At 42.3% G+C, this 14,469-nt stretch overlaps 1 protein-coding gene across 1 annotated transcript in view; it reads left to right on the top strand.

The window, feature by feature from the left end:
- The window catches only part of Arfip1 (ADP ribosylation factor interacting protein 1), a 122,958-nt gene extending 115,010 nt beyond the window's left edge, over positions 1–7,948 (top strand). Inside the window, exon 10 of the mRNA XM_012516336.2 lies at positions 6,067–7,948. Within this exon, the coding sequence (XP_012371790.2) occupies positions 6,067–6,222 (156 nt within the window). The 3' untranslated portion in view covers positions 6,223–7,948. The remainder of the gene's footprint in view (positions 1–6,066) is intronic.
- Positions 7,949–14,469: the final 6,521 nt, after the last annotated feature.

A 14,469-nucleotide genomic window follows, 5' to 3' on the forward strand; every position in this document is an offset into this window, starting at 1 on the left:
AAGATGTTCTGCTCCTGAATCAGCTGGGTGGGTCTTGCCTCTAGCCTCTTTGCAGGGAGTTCTGCTGAAGGGTTCCCTGCTGGATCTGCAGCCTGGGTCAAATGAGGATCCACTGGCCCTTGCTCGTCTCACTCACTCGCCAGGCCTGTGCTCTGGGTCTGTTCAGGATCCCACGGCCATGGTCGTCTCACTCACTCGCTAGGCCTGCGCTCTGGGTCTGTTCAGCATCCCGCAGCCCAGGTCGTCTCACCAGGCCTGCGCTCCAGGTCTGTTCAGGATCCCGAGGCCCTGGTTGTCTAGCTCACCTGCCGGCCCTCGCTCTGGGTCTGTGCAGGATCCCGTGACCCCGGTCGTCTCCTGGGTGTTTATTTTAAAAGGCTTTACATACCAGCCTTCTCACCAGAGTGAAGAATAGTTTTGTGAACGTGGGCACAGTACAGTTTTGTTGTGAAAACAGAAACTCGGGCCTGGGCAGCACATTCTCTCTGTGATTCCCCAGTGAAGTGTCACCATGGACTGGGGGCCGTCTCCAGCACAGCCAGTGCCCCTAGCTGAGGCTTAGTGGGCTTCAGCTGTCCCTCAGCTCCCGAGAAATGGACTTGTGTTGACATTTGCAGTTAGCTAAAATATTCTGATGCCGTCCCTCTCTTCTAGGCGGCTGTTGCCACTCTCTACACTGTGTGTTCCTTTTCTCCCCTTCTTTAATTCTGAAGCATTGGATTAAATTCAGATCAAAAAGTTTAGTGACCCAAAGAGCAATGAAATACTGTTGAGACCCTATTTGGTTTTTTTTTTTTTTTTTTTTGGAACCGGGGATTGAACTCAGACCCTTGTGCTTGCCAGGGAAGCACTTATTCCACTGAGCCATCTCCCTGGCCCCCTTTTTTTTTTGGCGGAACCGGGGATTGAACTCAGGCCTTGCACTTGCCAGGGAAGTGCTTATTCCACTGAGCCATCTCCCCAGCCCTGAGACCCTATTTGTGAAACTGGACTCTCACAGGGAAAATACGAAAAGCCTCTTATTTGCTGTGTTACTCTACACTAGGTTATTAGCAAGAAAGTGTTAAAAGAGGGAGAAGCTTACATCTTCTCAGTTTTGCATAAATGGAATCAAACAGTTCACTTTTTTTTTTCATATTTTCCTTCAGTGAACGTGGTGTTTTCATGGCTCCTCCATGTTGTGCCTGCCACTTAATCCGTGGTTTGTGGCTGAGTCACAGCCATTCTACAGGAATATCCCTGCTCGTTTATCTAATCACTGTGCATTGGCATTTGATGTGAGTTGTTTCCAGTCTTAAGCTATTACAAGTGAAACTAAAGATGCATGCACAGGTCCTTCTATGGTCAGGGACTTTCAGTCCCTCGGGCAAATGCCTAGGAGTATGGTAGCTGGGTTATACAGAGGAATATGTTCAACTTCTTAAGGACCTTGATGAGCTTTTCTGAGAATGCTAAACACTTTTATATTCTCTCCAAATGTATATGAGAATTGCGCTTCATATATATCCTATAATCATGTTCTTCGATACATAGTTTGCAGATGGCTTTTCATTTTTATAAGGCCCTTGCAGAGCCCAAAGCATTGATATTTTTCTTTTCTAATTCATGCCTTGTGCTTTGTTTCTTTCTTTGTGACTCAGAATTGAACCCAGAGCCTTCGCCCTGAGCTACATCCCTGCCCATTTTTTATTCTGGGAACGGGGTCTTGCTGAGTTGCTAAATGAGCTAGGCTGGTCTCAAACTTGGGATGCTCCTGCTTCAGCTTCCCAGAGCACTAGGATTGAGGGTGTGAGTCACCAGCCCTGATTATAACTCTTTGCCAACTCCAAGTGACTAAGATTTACTTTTACATTCTTTCATGAATTTTATAAGTGTAGCCCTGACCTTTAGGCCTAAGATGCATTTTGGACTGAATTTTAGGTATTTTGAGGTATAAGGTTCAGGGTTCATTTTTCATAGCTTAATCTTTGGATGACTTTTCTGTCTGCCCATCTCTGATTAGCTAATCCAGTCATGTGGCTTTAAGTGTTGTCTATGTGTTGATAACCCCCAAATGACAACTCTGGTGCAGACTGCTGTTAACAATGGTGTCTGAGCTGCTCCCAAGCTGAGCTCTTGATACCTACCTTGTCTTCTCTTCTGTGACAACCCCTGACAGCCCTCCCAGTGTCGTGCTATCGCAGCTCCATTCTGACAGGGGCTTAGGCAGGAGCCTCGGCATTGTGTGGCTGTGCTCTTCCGCTTCACCTGACCGCTCTGCTGGGCCACTGTCCCCTCATGCTCAGAAGTACCCCTCACCCTTCACCTGTACCACGGGAGTCCCTCCGCTCCTGGGCCATTACAGTAGCTTTTGCACAGCCACTGTACTTCCAGCCTCATGTAGCTACTAAATAAACTCAGAGAGTCATTTTTCTGCTCAGACCCTGCCAGTGGCTTTTGAGGGACGTCCCTCAGAAATGGATCCAGCCCTTGTGATGGCTCAGTCCTGCCCTGGCAGGCTCGCCCCTTGCCAGGCATGGCTCCTGCTGGGCGCGGGCTTGACGCCGCCTTGCCTGCCTCAGCGCCTGTGTTCTCCCCACCCTCGGCCTGGAATGTTCCTGCTCCAGCGTTCATGGCTGGCTCCGCCACCCCTCAGGAGCCAGGCCTCCGCTGCCAGGCCTTTAGAGTGCACACGCTCATCCATGCAGGCCCCGTCGCTGCTTTATTTTTCTTGTAAGGTGTATCACTGTCCAACATATTGTACACTTTCTGCTTTTTTTTTTTTTTTTTTTTTTTTCCCAGTACCAGAGATCAAACTCAGGACCTTGCACTTGCCACACAGGTGCTTATGCCACTGAGCTGTATTCCTGGCCCCCTGCCTCTTTTTCTTAATTTAAAAATTTTGTAATATGTGTTTGCAGTACATACTGAATGTGTTCATGGGGGGTGTTGGTGCATACAGAGATCCTGTCCTCCCGTCCCTGCCTTTCTCTGCTCCTATTTCCTCCCTGGGTAGAGTAGGAGATCTTGATCTTTTGTTAGTTACTTACATTCCCAGCCCTAGTGCCCTGCCTGACATGTAACACACCCTTGGGAAACTGTATTCCCTGAATGGACGGATACACAAAGCATTTCTCTGTCTGTCTGTCTGTCTGTCTGTCTGTCTGTCTGTCTGTCTGTCTGTCCAAGGCAGGGCCTCTCTATGCAGTTCAGGCTGGCCTTGAATCCTAAGAGCTGGGATACAGGTGTGCCGCACCATGCCTGGATCGTGCATCCTAATTGCTGTTGCTTCTTCCTGTTGGTTTTCTTTGTAGTTCTGTCACATAGACCTATCTCATTCAGCTGTATGTTTCTGAACTTTCTCTAAATGGAATCCTACTCAGAGTATTCCCTGTCACTTGCTTTGCTTGACCCTGCCCAGTGGCCCTGAGATTCATCTGTGTAGATGCGTGCAGCTGGGATTTGCAATGTGGCATTGTGTAGAAGCCACAATTCACTTACTCACTTTCCTGTGAGGACAAATTTGTTGTGGTTTTCTTGGGTCTCTCTTTCTGGCGTTATTGGTGCTGAAAACAGTGCTGCTGTGAGCATAATTGTACATGTGCCATGGATCATGTGGTCAGGTTTTCCTCTACGGCGGATTCTCAGGAATGAAATTTCAGGCCTAGACACTAAGCGTGGTGGTATGGGCCTATAATCCCAGCTCTTGGGAGACTGTAAACAGGCGGATCACTGTGAGTCCAATCTAGTAGTGAGACCCTGAATACCCTGTAGACCCTTCCCTAAAAAGAAAAAAGAAAAGAAATTTCAGGCCTAGATGACTTTTATTTTGTGGTGGGTTGCCAGCTGGTGATCAGCTTGTTTAGCTAGGTCAGCTAAACTCAGCTAGCGTGGTGCTCGGTGGGGGAGGCCCATCTGAGGAGAGCTGCCGGCAGCCCAAGAGGCAGAACCGGAGAAGCTGTTGGAAGCTGCTGGTTCTCTCCGGCTGTTCGGCTGGGGGACCTTGCTGTGCTTGCTTTCCTGGTGAACTTGGCTGTTCTTGTTGGAGGAGGAGCTCAGGACCTCATTGCTGCTGAGAATGGCAGAGGTTCGCTTTAGGGTAGCCCTGGTCCTCACTTTAAGCATTGCTTCCTGGCTTGAGAGGGGCAGATGATGACTGCTTGGTGTCCTCGAGAAGCCTGTTGCATTGGCTTTCCTCGCGGCTGGGAGCTTGGGACTTCACTGTTGCTGAGGATGGCTGTGGTAGTTTTCAGGCGAGTTCTGATTCTTACCTTAAACATTGCTTCCTGTTCCAGCGCAGATCCCTCAGCCTGCTACACAGACTGTCATCCTACTGCATAGACTTTCTAGCTTTGGGCCTTCCCAGAGCAGATCCGTGGGACAGGCCTGCATGAGATGTTGCTGTGGGCTCTAGGCCTCCCCAATTGGACTCACAGGAGGCACTGTTGTGGGCTCTGAATCTTCCCCTCGACTTTCGAAGGACATTATTGTGGGATCCAAGCCCTCAGCTGGATTCCTAGGCCTTTGGTGTGTAGATTTCTTAACTTTTCATATATGATTCTTTGGGTGACTCATTATGAAATAATCTTATAAAATGTGTCCTGTATTGTATTCTTCCCCTTGCAAAGCCCCAAACTATGACACGTTTACAGATAATGACAGATTGTTTTCTACAGTAGTTATACATATTTGTGGCCCACCAATAGCAGATATGTTGGTTATCTGTTTTTTGAGTGGTGCTGGTGACTAAACCAAGCTGGGCTAGCACATGCAGAGACAGGAGCTGTGTCCCTGGGCCACGAGCCCAGCCCTGTACAGGAACTTGTCCATGTTAAGTTTTCCTTCCGTGGCAGGTATACAGTAGTATCCCGTGTTAGGCTTAACTCCCATTTTCCTGCTCCCTAATGAGCCTAGGTGTTTTTTTGGGTGCAATTGGCCATTCCTGCCTCCTTTGTGAGCTTATCATCCGTGTTATCTCTTAATGGGGTAGGTTTGGGGTTGGCAGGAGTTTGTTCTGGAGACCTGTACTTGATCAGTAACAGTGGCAACATGCCATCTTACCCTTAAGTTTTGATGTAATTTGCATCCTTGTTTATTAAGCAGTTCTCTCCTGTGGCGTTCACCCAGGGGCTTTCCCGCCAGGGCGCATTCCTGTGGTGGTGGCCTCCTCATGACCAGCCCGACTGCCTGTTTCCCTACAAGGAGATCAGTCATGGCAGGGAGGAGCTGAGACCAGCACAGTTGGATAATTTGGGGACATGAAGAGAAAAAGAATGGGTACATATGAAACTTATATACTGATTTTTACTTAGCATCACAGTTTAGATACTTTTGTATCATTAAAATTGTTCTAGCTCAATTTTAATGAATACTGCATTGATCGATAAGTCATAATATATTTTATACTTTATCAAGCATATGCAGTTATAAACAGTCTGAAAACAACTGAATTCATGAATTTGGGGTGCTTTGCTTATTTCATTAAGAAAGAGAGGTGGTGTTACTTACTGAAAATAACTGAGAGTCATGTGAACTTTGTAAACTGACTTTCTGGGTGTAATACCTGTTGCTGCTGCTTGATTCTTTACAACTGTGTGCGTATTTAAAAGTGTCCAGAACATATTTTATGTAAGCATAGCCTGAAAGGTGGCCATGCCTGGTATCTAGCGTATATTGTGAAGTAATTATAAGTTTCCATTTTTAGTATTTTAATGGTCTTAATATATTTAGTTTGAGAGGGCATTTAATATTTTTAATTTGAAAATGGTTTCTGAGGGTTGAGATTACCCTAGGGGAGTGCCTACCTGTACTCATGTGGAAGGCTGGGGTGGGGTTCAGCTCCCAGCACTGAAAAAAGAAATTTTTAACCAAAACATACATTTAGCATCTTTAATGGCCTCTCCCTTCCCAGTAATTAGAACATCATCACAGGTTCAGCAGCCCTGCTAAGCAGCATACCCTTGATGTGCGTGTGGACAATACAACAGCTTTCTCTGTTTAATGAAAGGAGGTAGAACATCTCCTCCTTCATTGTGGTCGCTGTCATTGGTCCTAACCGCTCGCCCTTGTCGCCCTGCCTGTCCACAGGTGAAAGTGTTGCACAATCAGCTGGTCCTTTTCCACAACGCCATTGCCTCCTACTTTGCCGGGAATCAGAAGCAGCTTGAGCAGACCCTTAAACAGTTCCACATCAAGTTGAAAACCCCAGGAGTGGATGCCCCGTCTTGGCTTGAAGAACAGTAGAGTCTCACCTGGAAAGAAAAGAAGGCTGTATTGTTATATTTCTAAATACACCTAACGAGTTAAACGGAGCGGGGCACGCGGTGAGGGGTGAGGACCGTTGTGGGGATCCTGCATAGCAGCTTTAAGTTTTCCCTTTTTCATACCTTTACAGTTGACTTCGATTTGATAGGAAGGTGGGTGGCTTAAATGTAAACATTATTTCTATAATTTGAACATGGTGATTTTCCTCTTTGAGAAATCCTTTTGTATTGTGAGGGTTGATGGCTACTTCTGTAGTTTGAAAATATCTAATATTGATTTGCACTGACAAAATAAAAATTTAAGGTTTTGGTCCTAGGAATGAGGGCCAGTTGTAACTTTTCCAAAGGGAGGTTTATGTGATTTGTATCAACATCAGATATTTTATATATGAATATATTCAACATCTTTATGAGAGTCATTTTCTTATATTGCTTAAAAAAAGAAAAGAAACTATTTTGCAGAGTGAGTTGTGTGGGCCCGGCCGCACCCTCAGAGGTGGCCGTGCTAATGCATCATTGATTGGTCCGTGGGCTTGTGGCAGATACCTTTTCAAAAGTGAATCTGTACCATGGTGATTTTTTTGTAGGTTTTTTAGACACAGAAATTACACCATCATTTCTGAGAGGTTTTTAGGCTTGTGAGTTTGTATAATCCAAGTCACAGAACAGTAACATTAGCAATTTTTTTTCTTTGAATTTATAATGAAACCTTTTAAAAATTTATTTTTAAACAAGTGGACTAAGGAATGGAAATCTTGATGGTTTCTAGAGTAGAAATCTATACTTAGAAGCTAGATTTTGGATAAATTCCATTTTGATAGAAGTGAATTTCTAGAGAGCTTTCCTTGACCTCCATATGAAATAATACCGTTTAAGCCTTAAATCACAGATACGTGCCTTCTCAAATATAGTAATTCTTACTCAACCAGTGTACATAGTCCATGAAGACACCCCTTTCTGATAATGCCTGACATGTGTCCCGTGTTATGGGAAACTGTGTATAAATGGTGGGTTTCTTTGTTCCCATGAAGCTATATTTGAGGGTTGTGAAATCAACCTTAAGTTTGTTGTTTGGTTTCTCAATTCCTTTTGAAGAGGAGAAGACAGGATTTTTTCATTTGAGTAATGGAAAGATGACCTAAAAAGGTACGGTGGCAACAGGAAGGTGACTGGAAAGGCAGGTCCTGTTTTGCTATGCAGAACTTGTTCTGTGTTATGTGGCAGCCTGTCTGCCATGTGGCTCCTCTGTAACAGATCCTCTTTACAAGTAAAGTTCCTTTGATTTTTATCACAGACATGAATTAATATTTTCAGAGATATCTCTTTCCCTGTTCATTTCTATTGTGTTGAAATGAAGTACTTATAATTACTGTTATACATAAACTTTGTGAATTGTAAGATTTGTTACATACGTTCAAATGCCTTTTAGCTGGCTTTTAATCAGACGCCTATTTTGAGTGCTTAATACAATGTAATGTGACTGTAAATCATAAACTTATTTTAAATCATTCCCTCTGTACATTTGTACTCTAACGAAGCCTTATTTTATTCTTCCAGCAGAATAACTACTTGTGATAGTTCATTTACATTCCCCCAAATGTGCCTCTAGTGTGAATTTTGTATTCTTATTAAAAGTGTTTGCTGCAGTACCTTGTTTCTCTGGCCCTCATAGTTTTAAATAATAAGTAACTATTTGGAAATTCTGAGGACATATGATTTTTTCCTGTGAAAAAAATCAAGGGAAAAAAAATAAAAATGGTGCTTCTGTTACATACAGCTGTTATGCTTAGTAAGTTATTTTTCCTCCATCTGAATCTCTTCTGGGAATGGAACAGGTCTGGTCTTAGTACGTTTCAGCAACAATTATGCCAGTGAATAAGCTAGTTTCATGGATTAATGATGAAAGTACCAGTGATTCTGAGTTGTGGGTACGTGTGCAAAAGAAATAAGCAACATATTAAGCAGTGAGGTCAGTTAGCTTTGTTAGGAAAAGTAGTTCATGTTCACTGTAGGACAAAAATAAAAATCCTACAAAATGGAACATAATGACTAGCTTCCCAAGTGACCGAGTACCTGATACACTGGTTACATCTTTTAATTACTTGTGTTGTTTTTAAAATTGTATTTACAGGGGCCAGGGAGATAGCTCAGTAGAATAAGCACTTTCCCCAGTTCTACCAAAAAAAAAAAAAAAAAAATTGTGTTTACTTAGAAGCATTCAGAATGTCAACAAAAGTTAATAACTTTTTTTTGCAATTAGAATGGTATTCAGTTAATGGAACAATTAATTTCATTTAAGCTGCATCAGAGACACCTGAAAATGAAAAACTTCTGTCCCTATATATAACTAATTTGTGCTGTGCACCAACAAGAACCTGTTTGAATTTCCATGGCAATGTACACCTCCCATACTGTACCAGGCAAGATTAGTGGCTATTGAAAATACCACTAGGACAGGGCTATCTAAAGACACGTTCGGTATTATGTTAACTATACAAAAAAAAAAAAAAAAGACACTGTACAGTTTTTAAAAAATCTTAGCCTTACATTTCAGGGTTTTTTTCTTCAAAAGGAGTGAGTTGTGTATGGGCGGTTAAATGCTTTATAGACAAGAAAAAAAAATCTGCACTAGAACCAACTTATCATCTTCTTCATCCTCATCCTCTTCCCCTTCTTCCTCCTCTTCCTCATCCTCCTCCTTTTCCTTCTTTTTCTTGCTTTTTTCAGCCTTGATGACTCCCTTTTTTGCTGTATCAGGTTTTCCTTTCCCAGTAGGCAGCGATGTCCTTTTCATACTTTTCCTTCTGCTTAGCAGCCACCTTCTCATATGGCTGCTTGTCATCTGCTGCAGTATTATTCCACATTTCTCCAAGTTTCTTTGCAACATCACCAATGGAGAGGCCAGGATGTTCTCCTTTGATTTTTGGGTGATACTCAGAACAGAACTAGAAGAAGGCCAAAGGAGATCCTCTTGAGTGCACTGGGATCCTTGAACTTCTGTTTTGTTTCTCCTTTAGGAGGAATATAATTTTTTTTTCTCTTTCATAACGAGCCTTGTCCACTTTTGCCATGTCTTCAAATTTTCCTTTTTCTTTAGCAGACATGGCCTTCCACCTCTCTGAGCACTTCTTAGAAAACTCTGAGAAGTTATTGGAAGCATCTGGGTGCTTCTTCTTGTGCTCCTCTCAGCAAGTTTGCACAAAGAGTGCATATGATGACATCTTGCCTCTTGGCTTCTTAGGCTCTCCTTTGCCCATGTTTCCTTGTTTTCCTCAGCGAGATAGAGTCTCCCAGTGCCCATCCGGCTCTCACTTGCCCTGGCGCTGTCTGTGGAGCTCACTGTGCTGCATTGACTCTCATTACTTGTGTTTTGTATTATAAACTCAGGTTCAGATACCCTTTAACAGGCACTCATTCATTTTTACACTCTCACTTGGTTATTTCCTTAAGGCTTACTCCCAGAGGGGAAGATGGGCCCTCAAAGCAATGCCTGCACATTTCTAAGCCTGTGTGTTTGCTTTCAAGAAGAATGTGCCTGTGCCCACCTCCCAGAGCACACACAGCCAATTTGGCATGTTTTTAAAGCTACTATGCCAAAAAAATAAGGACTCAGCAGGACATCACTTCATAAATGTTTTAGATGGAAAGGGAAAACTGTCAGGAAGATAGATAAAAGCTGAACAATCGGAGTTTTCAGATGTGAGTGTGACAGTAGGAGATGGGTGGAAACAGTTGTTTTCTCTCATTAAGATAGAAATTATTTTTAAAAATACACTGAAGAGGGGCTGGGGAGATGGCTCAGTAGGATAAGCGCTTGACTGGCAAATGCAAGGATCAGAGTTCAATCCCTGGTTCCGGAAAAAAAAAAAAATCACTGAAGAATCAGTCTCTGAAGTGAACTCTCCATCCCAGGGCACAAGAAGGACCTGGGCTGCCAAAGCCATTGTGCTGAGAGCTCAACTTCAAGAAGCGTTTTTTCCATGTCCCAAACACAGATGATGGAATCCTAGAGTGTGACGCTAGAAGGCTCCTGCAGGGTTAGCTGACACCCTTTCTCAGATGAAGAAACCAAAGCTCCAAAATATATTAAGCTGACTTAGCCTACACACCATCTTCAAATGCAATACCAGATGAGTGTTTTCAACTAAACACATGTGCCCCCCCCCCCCCGAAATCCTGTCATTTCAACTACATAATTTAACCAGTGCTTCTGGTCAAGTTCCTTCTAAAGTTAATCACCATGTATGTATTAAATGTCTTCCAGTTGAAAGAAGTAGCTCACCTACTTCCAAGTGGATTCATAGTAGATACAGTCCTATCCATTGGTCTTTATAGTATTCTGCAAAAGAAATCATCTGAGCCTCAAGTGTTATTTAAAGCAAAATGTATATAGAAAAACTTCAAAAAGGTAACTTCCTTTTCATCATGGGACTGTTTTTTGTTTTTGTATTTTAGGGAAGGTCTACAGGGTGTTCAGGGTCTCACTACTAAATCAGACTCATAGTGATCCGCCTGTTTACAGCCTTCCAAGAGCTGGGATTACAGGTGTGCACCACCATGCCGAGTCTCAATTGCCATCTCAGTGCAACCCTGGGGCAGGGCTGGCGGGTCAGGTCCTGGAGATCGAACCCCTGGCCCGTACATCTGCTTGCAGGCGCTTTAATCCACTGAGCTATTTGGCCAGCCTGGGACTTTAATTTGAAGAATAGTTTATCTGCCTCAGATTGTGCTGTCTTTGTTAGTTTTCACTGCAGGGACCAAAGGCATAGGAAAAAAAAGCAGATTAAGTTACAGTTCCATGCAACAATTATATGTAGTTTATTTATGAAGTGCTACTCAGGATGCCCATGTTTTGTAATAATCCTAAATACCTTTGCAGTAGTTCTTTTCCTGATCTGTTTAGTCCTGGGAGAACTGAGACCCTTTTATCCTTCTTAACTCAATGCTAACCAAATTTAGGCATTGAAAATCTTCAATTCCCTTTAAGATTACAAATTGTTATGTTGGCTAAGTCTATCCAGTTGAGAGTAGGCTATTTTATGATGAAAAAGCACATTATATTTTGCCTTAGTTCAAAGTTTTTCCAAGACCACAAGTTCTTTACTCTTTATAATACAACAAGAGCTATTAAAATAGAACAATGCAAACAACTTTCCCTTTTTTGAAGACTTTCATTAAATTTTCTTCTGAGTTTCCATTTGAGGGTTTCCTGCTCAACAGGTTTCCTGGCATAAATGGTTCTTTATAATAAATTGCCAGAAGCTCCTCCCAGTGGACAGGAAACCAAAGTTCAGCTTTATTTATGTGAAGTAAAAGTTGGCCGCTCAAGCTTATGAGACGTAAATTCACTGTTCCTTACTCTGGTGTTTCCCCCGAGGAGGGAAAGGGAGATGACAGCCGAGGAAGGGAAGTTCGGTCGTTCGAGGTGCCAGTCCTTCTGCGCTGTTAGCTTCTCAGTATGCGGTCAGACCTGGGAGCTTCAGCATTTTCACAAATGAGGTGTTTCATAGAAACCAGAAGCACAGTTGGTTTTGTTTGGGTCTAGGTGAGACTTGGCTGTAAGTGTGCTGTGTAAGATCGTGAACTCTGTACCACTATGGTTCAGCTATGAATTGTTGACTCGTAGGGAGCCAGAGGAACAAGAGGGTGTTTTGTTGATCTTAAAAATATTTAAAAGTGAAGTGTAAAATCTCCAACTCATTTTTAAATGGCTTAGCATCAACATATGTTCATACATACATTAATGGAGAGAAAAACTTGGGGAAAGGGTGGGAAAATGTTTGAGATACAGAAGAATGTTAGCAGTTATTGAAACAATTGGATAGATATGTAGGGTTTCATAGTACTAGCCTGATAACGTTAAAAATATTTTATAATAAAGGATTATTTTAGAAGTCTGATTGGTGCAGAAAAGTAATAGGATTTTGCTAAATCTCCCATCTTCCACAAAGGTGGCAGTTGGGCCAACACTCTCCCCTTCTCCTGCACAAACTAGAATCCCCTGCAAGCATGTGAGAGAAACTGGTTTGTGTGTGGAAGCAAAAACTCAAGTAAGTATGAAGTTGGATAGTTTTCTGTTTGTCAGAAAAAGATAGAAACATGGCAAATGAAGAAGTCGAAATAGTTTCGGATAGGAGACTGGAATTGGTGCCATGTAGGAAGATGTACATTCAGTAAACTAGATTATTTTTCCCTCACTTTTCTGCATAGTTAATTTCCAAGTTGATATTTTCTGAGTGCTACTTACAAGAGAAATTAAACTCCAAAATAAAACACTATTTTAGCCTAAGGTGTTACTCTGCAATTTTTTGCCCTTTCTTCATTAATTGGCATAAACTTTCCTTCTGTACTACAATTGTAGATTCACTAAAATATAACAGCTCATTCATAGCATTACTATGATAATGTTTAAAATACATTGACACTCAGGTAATTTTTAATGATTTTTAGTCTAAAAAAGATATTTTATGAGATGGCCAGGTTTTCCCTAATTGAGACTCTTGTCTTCAGTATTGGAGGTTGAACCCAGGACCTTCACACTGACCTGCATCCCCAACTCTTCTGTTTTTTGACACAGTATCTTACTAAGTTGCCTAGACTAGGCTTGAGTTTGGGATCCTCCTGCCTCAGCCTCACAGGGTGCTGGGATTACTGACTTCTTAAACTAGTAACGGGACCCTTTCAAGCACTCCTCAAAAGTACTGTGCGTTTCACTTGTTCTCACATTATCATCCCTATCCTCCCACTTCAATTTTGCAGATTAAAAACAGGAACATAACTGTGCATTAATTTTTCCTCATCCATTTATATCCATAGTAGAAGCAACAAACACCCAGGCAGTGTTTTGAGAACTGAGTTTTGACCGCAGCGACGGTTACTGTAGAATCGCTGGCTCTCAAGGTTCTTTCCCCTCAGTGTGTAAGCTGCAGCAGTACAGAGTGATACCTTCTCAGTGTCGACTTGCATCATCTCATACCACTAACAAAGTCCAGCTGACACGAGGCCAAAGTGTCTTCTTGAATTGGTGAGCACACACCTTTAATTCATCATTTAGATTTTTTGCACTATGAGTCTTTAAAAATTAAGAGTTCAAGCACTGTGTGTGGCACACACCTGTAATCCCAGCTACTCAGCAGGCTGAGGCAAGAAGATCACAAGTGGGTGTAGCTCCTGATGCAGCATCGTCGTCGTCATCATCACCGTCATCGTATCATCTGTCTGGGGCTGGGGCTGAGGGTACCTCACTTACAGCATCTGCCTGGCGTCTGCAAAAGGCCCTGCATTCCACCTCCAGATCTACAAATAAATAAATATTTTTGTTCAAATTTTTATCTAAAAAGATTCATCATTTTCTTCATTGTGCTTAGGATTTTCCTAAGTTAAAAGAAATTCGTTAGATAGCCATCTGTGAAATGCAAATTAAAACAATATTGAGATACCATCTCACCCCAGAAAGGATGGCTATCATAAAGAAATCACCCAACAACAAATGTTGGAGAGGCTGTGAGGAAAAAGAAACCCTTCTCCACTGCTGGTGGGAAAGCAGACTGGTGCAACCATTATGGAAATCAGTGTGGAGACTCCTTAGAAAAGTTGGAATGGAAATCCCATTTAAACCAGCTATTCCTCTACTGGGAATTTTCCAAGAGGATCTGAAAACATCATATCATAGGGATATATGTGTGCCTATGTTTATAGCAGCACAATTTGTGATAGCCAAATCTTGGAAACAACCAAGATGCCCATCACCTGAGGAATGGTTGAAAAAGATGTGGTATTTTTATACAATGGAGTATTACTCAGCTATAAAGAATGATAAACTCGAAGACTTTATATTGAAGTGGATGCCACTTGAAGATATACTCATAAGTGAAATAAACCACACATGTGTGCAAATATCATATAGTTGCCCTAGTATAAAAACTCAAAGGAAGAAATACAAATAGTTATGATACAACTAAAAGGAAAGCAAGAACTTGAGGACTAAATAGGAGAGGGAAAGGAGAAGAGCTAGGAAACATGACTGTGGCAAGCCATACAGTTATATGTAGAAGATGGTTAAGGGAATGATCCTGAGAATCTTCAGAAGATTTTTGAATCTAGCAGTTAATCGGAATGATTCTCACCCTGACTAACTATATATACAGACACCTATGAACTAAGCAACTGCACTGAAGATGGCAATTTGTAATAGTAGGTTCATGCTTGGAGTGCCTGTCATTCTGGT

Source organism: Octodon degus, unplaced genomic scaffold (genome assembly GCF_000260255.1).
Source record: "Octodon degus isolate 3935 unplaced genomic scaffold, OctDeg1.0 scaffold00101, whole genome shotgun sequence".
NCBI classification, from domain to species: Eukaryota; Metazoa; Chordata; class Mammalia; order Rodentia; family Octodontidae; genus Octodon; species Octodon degus.